Source organism: Encephalitozoon intestinalis, chromosome III, assembly GCF_000146465.1.
Source record: "Encephalitozoon intestinalis ATCC 50506 chromosome III, complete sequence".
Taxonomy (NCBI): Eukaryota; Fungi; Microsporidia; family Unikaryonidae; genus Encephalitozoon; species Encephalitozoon intestinalis.
In genome coordinates this window covers 87,860-103,048 of record NC_014417.1, presented here as the reverse complement: position 1 = coordinate 103,048, position 15,189 = coordinate 87,860, and the positions used below count along the sequence as shown (strand labels likewise).

At 43.8% G+C, this 15,189-nt stretch overlaps 14 protein-coding genes across 14 annotated transcripts; 8 read left to right on the top strand and 6 right to left on the bottom strand.

Annotated features, from left to right (window-relative positions):
• Nucleotides 1–38: 38 nt before the first annotated feature.
• On the top strand, nucleotides 39–1,433 carry Eint_030850 (uncharacterized protein; the record flags this gene model as incomplete). Its single annotated transcript, XM_003072543.1, has 1 exon — nucleotides 39–1,433. The coding sequence occupies one exon, from the start codon at nucleotides 39–41 to the stop codon at nucleotides 1,431–1,433; it is 1,395 nt and encodes a 464-aa protein (XP_003072589.1).
• Nucleotides 1,434–1,512: 79 nt separating this feature from the next.
• Eint_030840 (60S ribosomal protein L7) lies at nucleotides 1,513–2,232 on the top strand (the record flags this gene model as incomplete). The annotated part of the gene is made up of 1 exon (XM_003072542.1): nucleotides 1,513–2,232. One exon carries the CDS (start codon nucleotides 1,513–1,515, stop codon nucleotides 2,230–2,232), a length of 720 nt encoding a protein of 239 aa, XP_003072588.1.
• A 218-nt stretch (nucleotides 2,233–2,450) lies between these two features.
• Eint_030830 (putative transcriptional G2/M transition repressor) lies at nucleotides 2,451–3,038 on the top strand (the record flags this gene model as incomplete). The annotated part of the gene is made up of 1 exon (XM_003072541.1): nucleotides 2,451–3,038. One exon carries the CDS (start codon nucleotides 2,451–2,453, stop codon nucleotides 3,036–3,038), a length of 588 nt encoding a protein of 195 aa, XP_003072587.1.
• Nucleotides 3,039–3,143: 105 nt separating this feature from the next.
• Eint_030820 (ubiquitin-activating enzyme E1) lies at nucleotides 3,144–6,116 on the bottom strand (the record flags this gene model as incomplete). The annotated part of the gene is made up of 1 exon (XM_003072540.1): nucleotides 3,144–6,116. The coding sequence occupies one exon, from the start codon at nucleotides 6,114–6,116 to the stop codon at nucleotides 3,144–3,146; it is 2,973 nt and encodes a 990-aa protein (XP_003072586.1).
• A 43-nt stretch (nucleotides 6,117–6,159) lies between these two features.
• On the bottom strand, nucleotides 6,160–6,483 carry Eint_030810 (tRNA-intron endonuclease; the record flags this gene model as incomplete). Its single annotated transcript, XM_003072539.1, has 1 exon — nucleotides 6,160–6,483. The coding sequence occupies one exon, from the start codon at nucleotides 6,481–6,483 to the stop codon at nucleotides 6,160–6,162; it is 324 nt and encodes a 107-aa protein (XP_003072585.1).
• Nucleotides 6,484–6,551: 68 nt separating this feature from the next.
• On the bottom strand, nucleotides 6,552–7,466 carry Eint_030800 (casein kinase 1-like protein; the record flags this gene model as incomplete). Its single annotated transcript, XM_003072538.1, has 1 exon — nucleotides 6,552–7,466. One exon carries the CDS (start codon nucleotides 7,464–7,466, stop codon nucleotides 6,552–6,554), a length of 915 nt encoding a protein of 304 aa, XP_003072584.1.
• A 161-nt stretch (nucleotides 7,467–7,627) lies between these two features.
• Nucleotides 7,628–9,196, top strand: Eint_030790 (synaptic transmission and general secretion Sec1-like protein; the record flags this gene model as incomplete). Its single annotated transcript, XM_003072537.1, has 1 exon — nucleotides 7,628–9,196. One exon carries the CDS (start codon nucleotides 7,628–7,630, stop codon nucleotides 9,194–9,196), a length of 1,569 nt encoding a protein of 522 aa, XP_003072583.1.
• A 10-nt stretch (nucleotides 9,197–9,206) lies between these two features.
• Nucleotides 9,207–10,607, bottom strand: Eint_030780 (haspin Ser/Thr kinase; the record flags this gene model as incomplete). Its single annotated transcript, XM_003072536.1, has 1 exon — nucleotides 9,207–10,607. One exon carries the CDS (start codon nucleotides 10,605–10,607, stop codon nucleotides 9,207–9,209), a length of 1,401 nt encoding a protein of 466 aa, XP_003072582.1.
• On the top strand, nucleotides 10,606–11,394 carry Eint_030770 (putative bis (5'-nucleosyl) tetraphosphatase; the record flags this gene model as incomplete). The annotated part of the gene is made up of 1 exon (XM_003072535.1): nucleotides 10,606–11,394. One exon carries the CDS (start codon nucleotides 10,606–10,608, stop codon nucleotides 11,392–11,394), a length of 789 nt encoding a protein of 262 aa, XP_003072581.1.
• Nucleotides 11,395–11,424: 30 nt separating this feature from the next.
• On the bottom strand, nucleotides 11,425–12,117 carry Eint_030760 (uncharacterized protein; the record flags this gene model as incomplete). Its single annotated transcript, XM_003072534.1, has 1 exon — nucleotides 11,425–12,117. The coding sequence occupies one exon, from the start codon at nucleotides 12,115–12,117 to the stop codon at nucleotides 11,425–11,427; it is 693 nt and encodes a 230-aa protein (XP_003072580.1).
• Nucleotides 12,118–12,159: 42 nt separating this feature from the next.
• Eint_030750 (uncharacterized protein) lies at nucleotides 12,160–12,516 on the top strand (the record flags this gene model as incomplete). Its single annotated transcript, XM_003072533.1, has 1 exon — nucleotides 12,160–12,516. One exon carries the CDS (start codon nucleotides 12,160–12,162, stop codon nucleotides 12,514–12,516), a length of 357 nt encoding a protein of 118 aa, XP_003072579.1.
• Nucleotides 12,517–12,574: 58 nt separating this feature from the next.
• Nucleotides 12,575–14,170, top strand: Eint_030740 (uncharacterized protein; the record flags this gene model as incomplete). The annotated part of the gene is made up of 1 exon (XM_003072532.1): nucleotides 12,575–14,170. One exon carries the CDS (start codon nucleotides 12,575–12,577, stop codon nucleotides 14,168–14,170), a length of 1,596 nt encoding a protein of 531 aa, XP_003072578.1.
• Nucleotides 14,171–14,211: 41 nt separating this feature from the next.
• Eint_030730 (small nuclear D3-like ribonucleoprotein) lies at nucleotides 14,212–14,472 on the top strand (the record flags this gene model as incomplete). The annotated part of the gene is made up of 1 exon (XM_003072531.1): nucleotides 14,212–14,472. One exon carries the CDS (start codon nucleotides 14,212–14,214, stop codon nucleotides 14,470–14,472), a length of 261 nt encoding a protein of 86 aa, XP_003072577.1.
• An 18-nt stretch (nucleotides 14,473–14,490) lies between these two features.
• Eint_030720 (uncharacterized protein) lies at nucleotides 14,491–15,117 on the bottom strand (the record flags this gene model as incomplete). Its single annotated transcript, XM_003072530.1, has 1 exon — nucleotides 14,491–15,117. The coding sequence occupies one exon, from the start codon at nucleotides 15,115–15,117 to the stop codon at nucleotides 14,491–14,493; it is 627 nt and encodes a 208-aa protein (XP_003072576.1).
• Between the last annotated feature and the right edge of the window lie 72 nt (nucleotides 15,118–15,189).

Sequence of the window (15,189 nt, the reverse complement as noted above, 5' to 3'; positions counted from 1 at the left end):
GTGTAGAAATAGGCTGCAAAATTTGAAACCCTAGGCACATGAAACAGCTAGGCTTCCTGAAAAGATTAGTATCCGGCCAGAGAGATTTGGAAAAGACCTTTGTGGAGAAGCTTCTTGCTGGAGATATACAAGATAGTATCGAACTCGGGAGAATGCTCTTTCCAAGAAACCCCATGTTCCTTATGACTTCCTTGCTCCTCGACTTCCTGGGGAGTCCGGAAGATGAGGCCAAGAAGAATCTTCTCCTTCAATCTCTGAAGAATTCCACCATCAAGAGCAATCTCATTTGGATGCTGTACAAGAGAGGATTGCTGATAAAGGAAATGGACCATTATGTCCAGAGAATTGTTTTTAAGGACTTTCTTTATTATCTCACTCTCAAAGAGGCGTACATACATGGCCATCCTAAGCTTCTTGGAAAGGAGACCGATCTGGAATGTATGGCGTTTCTCCTAGACCATTTAGATGATTGGGATTTATATCAGCATGCATTGAACAATAATATAGAGCTTCCTCGAAGAGAAAGCCTGAACTACGAGTACTACCTTCTCCATCGGTTCAAAGAAAAAGACAAGGCTATTGAGCTACTAAGGTCGAGGATATGCTTTAAGGAAATAGAGTTCATTAGCGGAATGGTTGGGCTAGAAAACCATCCCGACGGAACCATCGATTGCTTAATACAGTTGGCAAGGAAGGGATTTGACGAGGAAGTTCTAAGGAGGGCATATGAAATATACACCAAGAACAAGTCAGTACTCAACACAAAGATGATCATTGCTGTTTTGATATCGTCTAGAAAGGCTTCATATCTTGGACTGGCCCTGTATTTATCCTTCAAGCACAGGAAAGACTTCCCCGAGAATTATGAGATATTTCTAATATTTGTGTTTTTGTGCAGATACTTTTGCTTCTATCCACATGTCCTCAAGTGTTTGGACTTGATGAATGTCCGAAATGCTCAAGTCCCAAACCTGTCGTTTATATGGTCGGATATACTTTTTGCTAAGGGAATAGAAGATAATTGGAAGAGGAAAGAAGCAATTGACAATATCCAAGAATGTGTAAATGATCTAAACAAAAGCATTAAGTATTTCATAAGTGTTGGAAATCTGGCACATGTTGTCGATGCTATTGATTTGGCTAGGTCTCTCAAAGAATCGGTGATACTCCTAGAACTTAAGGAGAGGAAAATAATTGGAACAAATGCAAGCAACAGTTTTCATTCTCTTTTGGGAACACGATGCAGTTATCTGTTTGAGAAGATGACTGTCGAGAAGATTCCTAAGGGAAAATGCATGTTTTTAACGGACTTCTATGTTTCCGAAGGCTGCAGCCTGGAAGACGTGAAAAACAACGGGCTGTGGAATGTTGAGGAGGACTTTATTATCTTTTTTAGAGAGATGGAGGAGTACTGGAAAACCATAAATAAATAAGAATAAGCAGATTTATGGCTTTGAAGGGGAATGAGCGTGGATGGAGTATTAGAATTTCAAGTAAAAATTTGCCCTGAAAATGGAAGTAGCAATGAGGGAGGCTCCGCAGTCGTCTATCAGGAAGAAGGAATACCAGGCCAAGATGGCAGGGATAAAGACGAGACAAGAGAAAGAGTTTATGGAGAGGAAGAAGGAGAATGCAAAGTATGCCGAGGCCACTACCGAGAAGCTCCTAGATAAATACTACCAGCAGGAAAGAGAAATCCTTGAGAAGAAGGCAAGCATTCAAGAAGGATTTTATGTCCCAAAGGAGGCAGAGTTCTTTGTGGTGATCCTGATAAGATCAAAGCTCCGATGTCCTCCAAAGGTCAAGAAGGTTCTACAGCTTTTCCGACTGAAGAAGACCAATACCTGCATGTTCGTCAAAAACAACAAGTCGACAAAGAGGATGCTTCATATAATCAAGGATTATGTTGCATTTGGAACAATTGATATGGAGCTACTGAGGAAGCTGATGTACACAAGGGGAACGGGGAGGAACGGAAATGCTCGTGTCAAGCTCACAAACGAGTTTATTGAGGATATGTTTGATGGAAAGATCAAGTGCATCGAGGAGCTTGTTTACCACATCTACAATGGGACCGAGATGTTCAGAGACGTCAACAATTTCCTGTACCCGTTCCACCTTAGCCCGCCGCGCGGAGGATTCAAAGGTAAGAAATCCAGGAACTTCAACGATGGAGGGTCTGTTGGGAATCACCAGGACCTGCTGGGGAATCTCCTCAAGAGGATGATTTAATAAACGATTGGGCTTATTTAGCTAATACGGAAAGACTTTTCTTACTTCGCCAATATAGACAACTTGCAAAATGCTAGAGCTGGATGTCTGGGCTAGGAGGACAGAGGAGAGCACGATTGTAGCATATACTTATATGGCAGCCTTCTGGAGACATCCAAATGAATATTGCGGGATCAATAACATTTAGGAAAATAATTAACCGTCCAAGGAACCATATGATGAGAATGAACGATTCAAGTAGACTGAAAAAGTTGTACCAGATAGAGGAAAAAAGATTTGAGGAGAGGGTAAAGAGATATAAAGACATAGGATATATGATGGACATGCATCAGTTTTACTTGGAGGATGTCTTACTGAAGAGAGAGGAGATCCTTTACAAATACGCCCTATCGACTCAAAGCACAGAAGAGCTTTGGGAGGAGGATACTCTGGGATTCGACTATGAATTCATCCACAAGAGTGTTAGAGACAGGGAGTGGAGAAAGGGAGTCTCAGGAAATGGATTAATAGACGTCCGTGGGATTTCTGGGCCCAAGTCCCCTTGCAGAGAGGAAAGGGCTGGAAGTTCGTCTTCCAGGGCACAGAAGGCAAAAACGAGGGTGTATGCATGCGAGATAGAGGGGTGCAACAAGAAATACACGTCTTCCTTCGGCCTCAAGTATCACATGAAAGAAGGCCACTCCGAAGAGAAGATGAACATATTCAAGCCCTATGTTTGTCCATTTGGCGGATGCGACAAGAAATACAAGAACAATAATGGCCTCAAATACCATATAAAGCACTACCATGATGACCAAGCGGCCTGAATCCCGAGGAATGAGAAGCTCTTTCTTGTTCCGGGTGATTATTAAAGAACATATCTCGTAAGCCTTCTTCATAGATGAGCTCTGTGCCAGGGAAAAGAAAAGGCTTTATTCAAAGACAACTACTATTCTGGGGAATTCTCCTTCTTCGTCGTCTGTTATCACATCCAGCATGACAAACAGCTCATCCGGCTTTCTGCCGACCAGTTCTCCAACAGTCTTTTCCAGATTGTCTGCATACTTCGAATCGAAGTCCCAGTAGATCAAGGCATTCTCGGCAGTGACCATCGATATCTTCTTCTTGAATTGAATTTCAAAAGCTTTGAGGATTGTCCCCAGCTTGGAATCCTTATACTCCAGCCTGTTCCATAGTGTAAATGTATATTTCTTGTTTTCGATCTTATACAGCTGCTTCATAGGTTCCACAGGATCCGTGCTTGCAAAGAAGGGAAGGGCTAGATTGAGGAATGAGTTCTTATGCTTTGTATGCTCCACGCCTAGAGCATATTTGATCATCTCCAGGATGGCAAGTCCAGAGACAACGGCGGTTGTGGTTGCTATGGCTGGGATGATTCTTCCGGCAATCCCCTTCACAGTAAGTCTGTCTGCTTGCTTTATCTTGTAGTTCATTGCCCTTAGATTGGCTGCAGCATACAGGAAATCCACATGGAAGTTCGAGTCGTCGTCTTTTTCAAATGTGCAAGGTGTTATGGCAGACGGGTCAACGGGCGGCCGTGGCGACTCTTCTACACAAATATTGTCTACCGCACTCGAAAACTCTTCCACTAGGATTTCGTTCTTTACAAAATCCACAACCATCTCTCTTGATATGTGTTCTCCAATTCCAAAGTTGAAGCTGAATATATTTGCAGTGCTCTGGACAAACAGGACATGAAGGCTGTTATTAACGTCAAAGCTAATTGTCACCGGAGACCTCTTTGGAGGCATCCAGAATGGCTGCCCTTCCTTTGTCTTTGAGTCCGGAGGAAATGCTGTTATAAGGTTCTTAATAGATGTATGGAAGAGCTTGACAAAAAGAAGGATTCCGTTCCGAATACATTCCTTGGCGCTTCTGGGTGTCTTCTCAACAATGTCTTCCATCGTCTCATTGCTTGCTTCTTCCTTTCCTTCTCCTCCATTCTTCTTCTCTCTTCCTAGGTATTCTTTTATCAGGAGTATCTCGTCATGGAACTTGAACTCAAACTCACTTCTTGCCCATTCAATGGTGTGCTCAATGGCATATGGAAAGTTTTTGATGGTACACAGAGGAATCGATTTTTCGGGTGGATCTTGACTGGATCCATAGCTCTCTGTGTGAAACGGAACAACAACTTGCACATTCCCCTTTGTTCCAGATGTTCCTGCATCCACCATGAACTTTCTATTCACAACACATCTTCCATCAACATATATCCTTGCATCCACGTTGTCAAGTGCAGTTGCTACAACATCTACAGACTGAAAAAACCTGTCACTAAATACTGATTCCGTTTCCTTTCCCACTTTCAGATTGTAGTAAACAAGGTTAGAATACGGAAGCCCCGACCCTGACATTCCATTTGTCATTTCAGAAACATCTTTTCCTTCAAGCTTCTCCTCGCCTCTTTCCAAGGGAATCTTCAGGAAATCTTCGTTCAGCTCGATGGCTTTTCCAACAGCAATCTCAGCCTTCATACTTGAAACATCTCCAGATCTAAATAGGAATTGCCTGTTCAGATTCGACTGCTCGATCGCGTCCATGTCTGTCACACTTACTCTTCCCCTGCTTCCAATTCCACACATAACCATGTTCTTCAGGTGTTCACATCCAATGGCTCCTGCTCCAACCATGAAGACGTGGAGATTGAAGAGCTTCTCAACACATTCCTTCCCAAGGCATCTTACCATCGGCCCATATCTTCCGTAGTCCTTCCCATCATCCTTGGGATCTCCAGGAACAACATCCATTGCGTCAAAATAGAAGAATTGGTGTAAGGGTGTAAACCTGCTTCCCACAGCTTTCAAGATTTCCTGAGCCACAAATCCTCCAACCACAGAACACATTGGCATAAGAGTCCCCCCACATTGCCTTCCAAAAGATCTTATTAGCGCTTCAAACTCAAAATGGCTCTTGTACTTCCTAACAAAGAACGACAGAAATTCTTCTCCACTCGGGGTCTGTTTACTCTGTTTCATATACTCTCCAAGAGCAACAAAGCACTTGTGAATAACAAGGTTCCTTTCCTCAACTTCATAGTTGAAACCCAGGATCCTTGGCTCATCAATTGTCCGCCCAAGAGGCTTGAACGATATCATGCTCGGTTTCTTCTGCTGCTCAAAATCTCCTCCATACACACTCTTGAATCTCTCCGCCTTGAACTCGGCTTCCTCCTCAAACATCCGCACTCCATCAACACCCTGCAGCATCACTTGAGTGGGAGAAATCACCTTAACTCGAAAGTATTTGCCCTCATACTCCTCGCACTGGGTTATCTTGATTATGTCGTAGTCCTCCAGATTATGCCTTTGCCCATCAACAACCGTCATCACTCCATCTTCACTTATGTCGTTGATCATTCCACTCATCGGTATTTCCCCAGTCCTGTCAACACAGATAAATTCTGCTCCAAAGTCGCAAAATACTTGTGAAAACAGCCCTCTTACCTGGCATCCAACAAACATACACTTGTCCTTCCTAGCCATCTCATTCAGCTTTATCTGCTCTCCATAGCCCTCATTGCACACTACAACAACATCATATCCTTCAAAGTTGTTCACCTCGCTGGCTACACTCACATCCACATACTCGTTCATTGATCTGAACTTCTCTACGACGCTGGCATCTCTTGCCTTTCCTATGTCTTCCCTACGAAGATAGAATCCCGTGCACAGATCTTCCTCCTCAACTATCCTGTCGTCAAACAGAGTCACCTTGCTTACTCCTGCCAAGCATATGTTCTTTGCAACCTCCTGCCCAAGCCCATCTAGTCCCATCACAAGCACCCTGCTATTCATCATCTTCTTCATTGCATCCTTCCCAACAACATAAAGCTGCCTAGAATACAAGGACTCGTCTATCTCAACCTCTTCATTGTTTTTCATTTGGGGTCTAGAAACCTTATTTTTTACAAGACTTGCTCCGCTCTCAAACATCGAGCTCGTCTGCTGAAAATTCATGTCCTCCACCCCCAAGTTCCATCCTCTCAACACTTACCATTCGAACTTCAGCCCCATCAAAGAACACCACAATTAAAATCTTGTTGACAGACGTGCATGTTCTTTGAACCCCAACAATGTCCAAAAGACTGTGTTTTCTGTCTATAAGAACCCCATACTTCGAATGCACCTTCGACGGGCTGTCTGTGTATAGCAGGAGATCAACCCCATACTTCAGTCCGTCTCCAACAACAAACCCTTCTTCTTGAAACATCCTTTTCAAAGTCTCTCTCTTTTCCCGATGGGTCTCCATGGCCAAACCCATCCACCGTCTAAAAACATTTTCCCCAACCAAACAGCAGTATCCTTTTATTCACCTATTCACAGGATCTCCAGATCCGCCAAGGAGTCAGAGGGCGTTCTGGCCACCCAATCAAACACCCCGTCGTTCCTTAGGCCTCTTTGCCGAAGCGCATCGCTGAGCAGTGTCCTTAAATATGCATAATTCGGCATATCCTCATACCCAAGGTTCCGCACATAGAAGCAAAAAGAATGAATTTCCTTCGGGAGCCCCATACACAGCTCATACAACGATATCCCCTCTTTGCTTTCCCGTATCTTGTCATACTTCTCCTGCTTTGTCTTGGCCTTCAACCCTTGCCAAGGAAGCCTTCCTTTAAGAAAATACACAAGACAGAATCCAATGCTTTCCAAGTCATCTCTTCTACTTTGCTCATATCCCTGATGTGTCCTCAGTGAAGCGTATCTCGCTGTCCCCGTCAACGACTTATCTGTTCTCATCTCTCTGTGCTTGAATGTCATTGGATTCCGGAACTCTTTCGCTAGCCCGTAGTCTATTAGATACAATTTATCTCCTCGGACGTCAAACACAAAGTTATCGGGTTTAATGTCTCTGTGTACATAGTTCTTGTGATGCAGATATTCTACATCGTCAATCATCTTCTCTCCTATCATCAGTACCGTCTTAAGGGAAAAATGCCTGTTGCATGCAACAAACAGCTGCTCCAAAGACTTGCCCATCAGTTCCATTACCATTCCATTGACGTATACATTTTCATACAAGATCTTTCCATACTCGTAAATCTTTGGGGTACGGATGCTCCCAAGCGCCTTGTATACTCCATATTCATGCTTCAGCTGGCCATAGTGAGCCTTCTTCTCCAGCTTCACTGCCACTGTCTGGTTTGTCACTGTGTTTTGGCCAATAAATATCTCTCCAAAAGCCCCAGACGCTATCTTCTGAACCAGCTTTATATTTCTAATCTCTGTTGTCATTGTCCTATTGGAGTAGTTCTAGGGATAACAAAAAGATTTATTTCTCGGGCAGACAGGATCAAACCATTCACATACCTAGGACTTCTTCAACAGCAAGGACCACAGCCTTCAAAAAGAAATCTTGCAACCTTTCTAGAAAATAGGCTGCCACAATACCCCGAATGTTAAGGGAGCTCCAGAAACAGAAGATAAAGGCATTTCTGGGAATGCCAAACAGTCCCTGGAAGGTCTTGGTTCTTGACGCTCGAGCACAGCATATTATTGGGCCTTTGATGAAGGTCAACGAGCTCAGGGAGTGCGGTGTAACAACCCATTTCCTGGTGTCTCAGGGGAGACATCCCATCTCCAACACCCCTGCTGTGTATTTTGTTGAGAAGGCAGATGGAATCGCTGAGGATATCCTTAAGGAGCTTTACTCTGAATACTACCTTAACTTCACCACATCTGTTGGCCGGGGAGAGCTCGAAGACCTAGGACTCAGGTTGTCGGAGAGAGGTCTTGGGCTTCGAGTAAGATCTGTCTTCGACCAGTTTCTGGACTTCACTGCTTTGCAAGACGATCTGTTTACTCTTGAGATGAAGGACAGCTTTGCAGGAATTGAGAACACAGACATGTGGAGAGGAATGGTGATGTCTCTTATGAGTGTCTTTGTGACTCTTGGAGAAGTTCCGTTTATGGCAACTCTGGATGACGAAACATGCATCCAAATAGCAAAGATGCTTGAGGCAAAGATAAAAAACACTGGTGTCATCAAGAAGACAGGGAAAAGGCCTCTTCTGATTCTTATGAATCGAAACTACGATGTAAGCACTCCTGTGCAACATGTATGGAGCTATAGTGCACTAATGAATGACCTCTTCAAGTTTGAGTCGAATAAGATAACATTGAAAAGTGGGAAGGTATTTGATCTGGATCCAGAGGACGAACTCTGGAGGGGGAATAGTAACGAATACTTCCCTGTTGTTGTTGAAAGGGTTGAGAAAGAGCTTCTAGAGTACAGAAAGGAAATGGCCCTTCGGAGTATTGACGAGAAGACCGACAAGAAGGTGATCCAAGAGGCCCTGGATAAAGCACCGGAGCTGGCAAAGAGAAATGAATCTGTAAATGCTCACATATCCATATGCTCTGAGATGGTTGAGATAATAAAAAAGAGAGCGATCGACGACTTCTACAAGGTCGAGAAGGGAAGATACACAGATCAGGAGTTGATGGAATTATCCGAGAAGGGCGACGACGAGGACATACTGAGGCTGGCCATTCTTCTTCTTAACACCAAGGACTTCGATCTAATAGATCCCTTGCTTCAGAAGAGGAAGGTAAAGTCGAAGGTGATTGAATTCTTCAGGAAGCATAAAAGCGCCCGGCCGGAAAAGACAGGGGCCTTTTACTCGCAGATGGTCACTAGTCTTATGGGAAATGTCAAAAAGCTTCTCCCGGTGAAGGAGCAGACCCCCATATCATCTCTTGTGGAGTCTATTTATTCGGATATCAAGTCTCAGATATACTCGGGCTTCAAGTTGATTGATTCCACCGGGTCCAAAAATATATATGCAAGCGAGATCTCAAGGATTGTTGTATTTAGCATAGGAGGGGGAACATACACAGAGTTGAAAACCCTGAAACTTCTTGAGGAGAGGATAGGAGTTCCAATCATGTATGGATCGACAGAAATCTTGAATGCAGGTGAGTTTCTTAGGCAAGTAAAGAGCAGAATGAGCCTAGACCAATAAAAGGTCTTTTTTATTGTACTTCCTTCCTCTTGAGTTTTGCATCTATATCCCTTGCTGATGTGCTGCTATCTATAATCGACAAGTACTGTGAGACTAGGTCTTTCTTCCCCTTGAACCTTCCTTTTCCAAATGTCTTTTCAACAAGGTATCGGATCCACAGGGCATTGCTTTGGGGAGTAAAGCGAGACCAGCATCCAGAACACAGCTTGAGCATGTCCTTATAAACCTTGAATTGGATATCAAAAGCCTCGTCTCCCTCGAACAACCATTGCTTGTCGTTGAGGTTGCTAAATATCACAGAATCTCCATCCTTCAGCCTACTGAGAGAAAAATCAATCAAGCTTATTCGGTCCTCCTTTATCAAGATATTTCCCCAATGAAGGTCTCTATGTTCGAACTCGTACTTCTCCTCCAGGTTGGCCAGTATCTCTATAACCCTCCTAATAAATCGGTCCATCTCCTCTGCCCCTTGAAACTTAGTGCTTTCCAGGCTTTCTCCCCCGTCCTCCATCACTATCACACCGTACTTCTGAGAGTCCGAGTATTTCGAGGGTCTTTCGTTTTCTTCCTCTCCGTAATCGTCCCATGCCTTCAAATATTCCTCTGGATATTTTCCTTCAACCAAAAACACATCTTTAAGCCTGCACACCCCGTCTTCCGAGGAAATGGTTTTGAATATGGCCGATTCCTTCAGAAACGACTCGAGAGACGTTTCATCATCTGTGTCCCCTAATGGAACAATCTTGTAGACCTTAAGGCCGTCGCTAAACACCTCGCTGAATGTTGCCTCCCCAATCTTCCTGACATTCTTTGGCATTCTGTCAAATGAGATTTTTTTCAGTGCTGCCACCTCGAGATTTTCTTCCTGAAGAGCATCGATGTTGCACTTCTCCAGTTCCAAAAGATTCCCGTTCTCCCCCTTCTTTCTTCTAAATGTTATGTTCTGTATTCGAGATGCTTTCTTAGATTCCTCCTCAAGAAAGCTACTGAATCCCAGACTTTCGTCGTATGTTTCGCTAGAGCTAAGGATTCCATGGTTTACTGCAATACTTTCTTGTGCCTCGCTTCCAGGGCTTGGAGTTCTGGGTCCACTTCTATCTCCAAGTTCAGAGTTGTGCGAGCTAATAAAGCTGCTCCAGTCCTCCAGATCATCGCCGGAGCTTGAGATAAGGTCACATGGATAGTCCTTTCTCCAGCTCACACTCCTTGGTGATGTAGCCGGGGAAAATCCACTGGAAGAAAGGCGGCCCGAATCAGCAATCTTTCTTTTTAGATCGTCAAATGTTTTTCGGACGTCTTCGTAGGTGGTGTTACAGATCGACCTTCTTTTCCTCCCAAACTTCTTCATATGGCTGCAGGGCTGTTTATTTTCCAGGCAATCTCTAAAGCGAGTCCGGAATGGCCCTTCCATGAAAGAGTCTGAGGTGATTGGGAAGATCGAGGGGGTTTTTGGAATTGAGGATCCAGCCATTCTTCCAGAGCGAGTGAAGAGTGTAATCAAAGAAATCCTGGAGGGAGGAGTGTTTCCTGTGGAGCATCCCTTCTATGTAGACTTCATAAACCTTAGCTTTGATGTTCTCTATCCTGGGGCTCAAGAGCCTTCTGAGCTACTAAGAAGATCGGGATTTACTCAAGACCAACTTGAAAAAACAGGCCTCAAGAGGTTGTTTAGCGTGGCCTGTGCCGAGAGTCTGAAGGATGATAAGAATCAATCGGAGCTGGGAGAGGACTTGAAGCCAAAGAGAAGAAAGAAAGTCTCGTGGGGAGCAAATCTGGTTCAGATCAAGGAAATAGAAAAGACGGTGATGGAGACAGATGGGAGTTACCCGACTTCGAGTTCCAGAAATGGAGGAAGTGGCTTGGAAAGAAATACCTTCAAGTGGATCATTCCTGAGAAGCTTGATCATGGATACAGTGAGATTAAGTCACCAGGACGCCTGGAACAGGAAAGGAGAGAGGCCAATTCGATAAGAATGAGCAACACAGAAGAGCACAGAAGGTTTTCTCCCACGCAGTGCACAGATGTGGGAGAAGACAACGAAACAATAACGGTCCCTGTAATAAACTTTGCAAAAAACAAAATGCCTAACTTCGACTTTCGCAAAATAGTCGAGGATAGATTCAGTAACATGGCAAGGATCCATGAAATTCTGGAAGATCCAAGTGTTGTGGATATCCTTCTTGGAAAGGAGGAGTAGATATTCCAAAGGAACTTTGATAGGCTGAATTTACTTGTAATAGTAGTGGAGGAACAACAGAACGAAGGATAAACAAAGCAATAGAATAAACAGAAATCTCCGAGCAAACTTTCCAGAATTCTTTGTTTTCCCCAGTGCCTCGTTGCTTGAAGAAACAAACTTCCCTGCCCTTGAGGTAAGGTCTACTATGCTGTCAATTCTCTCGTCTTGAAGAGTCAGATGCTGGAAAATTGTGTCCTGGAGTGCCTCGACCTCAAGAAGTCTTTTTCTTGTTAGCCTGTATCCCTCAATGTTGTATCCTTCAACCAGCCTCTTGTTTTCCTCCTCCATCATCTGGACCTCTTCTACATTCTTAAATGTATGCGGCCTTTCTGGCTCGAGATCAATGCTCATTCCTATCTTCGAGTCCTTGAGGTTTCTGAGTTTTTTCTCGACCCTTTGCAACCTCATCAAAATAATCTTCTTGACTCCTTCAAAGTGAAGGATAAGGTCACTTGAGCCTTCTACAGAAATTGTATCCAATGTTTGCTGAACCTCAAGAGAAAGAGTATTGAACTCCTCTTCCACCTTGAGTATCTCTCTGTAGGAAAGGGATTTCTCCAGCTTCTTTTCTATCCTCTTTATTTTTATATTGATGGTGTCGTAGAAGCTCTCGCTCTTTGAAGTTGGAGGAGCTTGTGTCTTCTTGTCTATGTGCTTCAGGTATTCTGTTGTTCTGTTCATGGGTGTGGTTTGAGAGATAAGGGCTTTGGCAGAACCCCACATATGAGCATTGGAGACTATGCTCTAGTTATCTTCGAGACAACTGGGAACTCTTTTGCAATTGGATGCTCGATGGCATTTGCCAGTAGCATGTTTAAGCAGAGGGAGGAGCAGCCCCATTCTAGACTCTCCCTAAGGAGAGGAGGGGAGTTGGCAAAGCACGCCATGATATATTCGTCTCTGTACTATGGACTAAGGGCAATTAGGGCCACTGGATGGATTAGACATCTGGCCCCACCATTTATTGCGTCTTTCACTTGTGGCATAAGGAACGGACGGGGCTTTGGGGTCAGAAGTGGCTTAAACGGGGTGGCAAGTTCTCTTATGCAGGAAGTTGTTAATAAGATGAAGTGGAGTTAGATGTTCCCTTGGAAGGGATATCCTGGAGTTGAATATGCATGAATCTTTTAGCCCCAGGATGGATTCTGAGGATGGAGTAGTAAGCGATGATGTGATGCGTGTTTCTCAGAAGATTAAAGAATCGGGATCTACAGACAGTCTGGAAAAGCTTCTGATTGAGCATAAATATAATCCTGGATATGTGGAAAAGTTTTACAATGCATTTTCCAGCAGAGGAAACGACTGGGAGTCGGATGTTTATGAGGTGTTTGGTAACCACTTTCTTCGGAACAGACTGTATGGAGGTATGGCTGGGGTGCTTATGCCATGGGTCGAGTCGGTCAAGAAAAGATACAGTGTTGAAGAGTGCAAGGGGGTTTTTGAGTATTTCAACAAGATGTATGATGAGATGCCTGCGTCTACAAAGGAAGGGATGTATGGGACATTTCTTGAGGTTCTCCTGGGTCTTGGATGGACTCTAAGCAAAGGAGGGGCATTGTATGAATCCTATGCTGTATGTGAGAAGGTATGTGAGATCGTAACGTCGATGGGAAAGTTTTCATCAAGCAATACAGCAATATTGTATATGGAGCTTCTTGGCAGCTTTTTCCTTGAGTCGGGTATGCTATTTTCATATGTCAATGTGATCAATATTCTTACATCATTGGAGCCCAGGTGTATACAGAAGCAATGCAGCATTGAAGACTTTCGCACATTATGTTCGTACGCACTTCTCAAGAACGAAGGGGACAAGCAGAAGAAATTGTTCTGCAAATCCAGGCTTTTGAATCTGCCTGAGATTCTTAGTAATGTAGAGAAAAGATGTTCTGGAATAGATGTGTCTGGAAACACTCTTATACGAAGGAAGTTTGATTTCGAGATGTGGGGAAAATACTCGGAATGTGTTGGAAAAAGGGTTCTGGTAGAGGAGAACATGGATCTGATTGCATTTATGAAGAAGAATGATTTTAGGTTTAGTATTGATGGGACATACATTTTAATAGAGCAATATGAGTACAAGACGGTTGAGAGGAAAGTGTTTGAAATCATAGAGGAATACAAAGAAAGAACAAGGACAGCTTCCAAGCCTGTGATAGAAAGGAAGAGGATTTCCGAGGAAAAGAAGATTGTGAAGAAAGAAGAGCCAAGCCGTCCAAAAAAGACAGTCAAGTTCCGCGATAGGTTTTCTTCGGCCTATAAGAAGGTGAAGATGTACTCTCGATACTACATGAAAAATGCAAAGGGAATAGAAGATGCTTGGTACGAGAAGAGGAACAAGGAAGCAAAGGAGGCTTTTGAGAAGAAAGAAAACAAACTTAAAACTAAGAGAGAGGAGCTCAGAGCATATTTGGACCTTGTTGAAGAGGCAAGAAAGGGCCTGTCTCAGAGGATTGAAGAGCTTGGTAGAAAGATTGAAGTCCCCATGCCCAAGCCTACCAGATCTGCACATTGGAGAAGCGAAGGAGAGGAAGCCAAGGTGTATAGGCCTCCAAATCCCCACTCTTCGGGAACCCAAAAGGCATATGTTCCTCCATTGGATGCGTTTAGACATATTCCATCGGAAAATCCTGGGGGGAAGAGCGATTCAAATCCATTCAGGAGGAATAGGAATCTGCGTAACAGCTCCTGGTACGTCGACAACAAGGAGAAGGAACAAGAAAAAAAAAACAATTAAAAGTCTAGGATCATCCTCCAATGAATTGTTTGCCCCAGTCTATGGGGGTAACGATTCCTTTGAAGCTACTTCATGAGGCACAGGGATTTGTTGTTACTGTAGAAACCAACAGCGGAGATATGTATAGGGGACAGATGAAAGAAGTCGACGACTATATGAACATTATCCTGACTGATGCTGTTGTCACTTCCAACAGCTCTTGCATACCGAGGAAAGAGGTTGTGATTCGTGGATCAAGCATTCGATTCTTTGTCTTGCCGCCTGCACTGAAGTTTGCTCCGTTCTTTGGAAGAAAGACTTAAGTGTGGAAGAGGCGTTTATTAAATACTTTTTCCTTTGTTTATCGAGAGCTTGAGAGGGCGGGAGGCCTTTTGAGACCCCTTCTCTGCCACCATGGAAACCAACGTTCCTATTGCCAGGATCACGACAACCATCATGAGCACTGTAAATATCTTTTTCTTGTTGATGATTGGTATTTTCTTCTTCTGTGGGCCAAACTGGAAGTTCACAGACAGGGCATCCAGAGCATTTTCCTGGTAAAATATCTTGCTGCGGAAGCAGTTGTTTTCAAGAAAGTTCGCTTGGTTTCCAACATATTCTGCCTTCAGAGGAGTGTCTGAGTCGTATCTCAGCTTGAAGAAGCTGATCTCATGGATCTGCTCTTGATTTATCGGATCCTTGAAGTTCTTTATCCTTATCTTTCTTCCTTCTGTGGAAATTACCATTTCGAATATGTATTTACAGAGTTGTTTGGCATCGTAGCAATAGTATACATTCTTCCCGTCCTCGGAGATGTTCTTACACTGCACTCTTGCAAGGTAATAGTCCTGAGATCTTACATGAGCTTCTTTTATCATGTCTGCAAACTGCTTCTGCGTAAATGGCTCGACCTTGATGGCTTCGAGCACACAGCGAGATCCATTTGCCTTCTCCAGCAGATATGCCATCACTGTGTTTCGTCTGGCCTGGACAATAAATCCAACAGTCCAAAACTTGTTTCATTTGCCACACCTATCAGT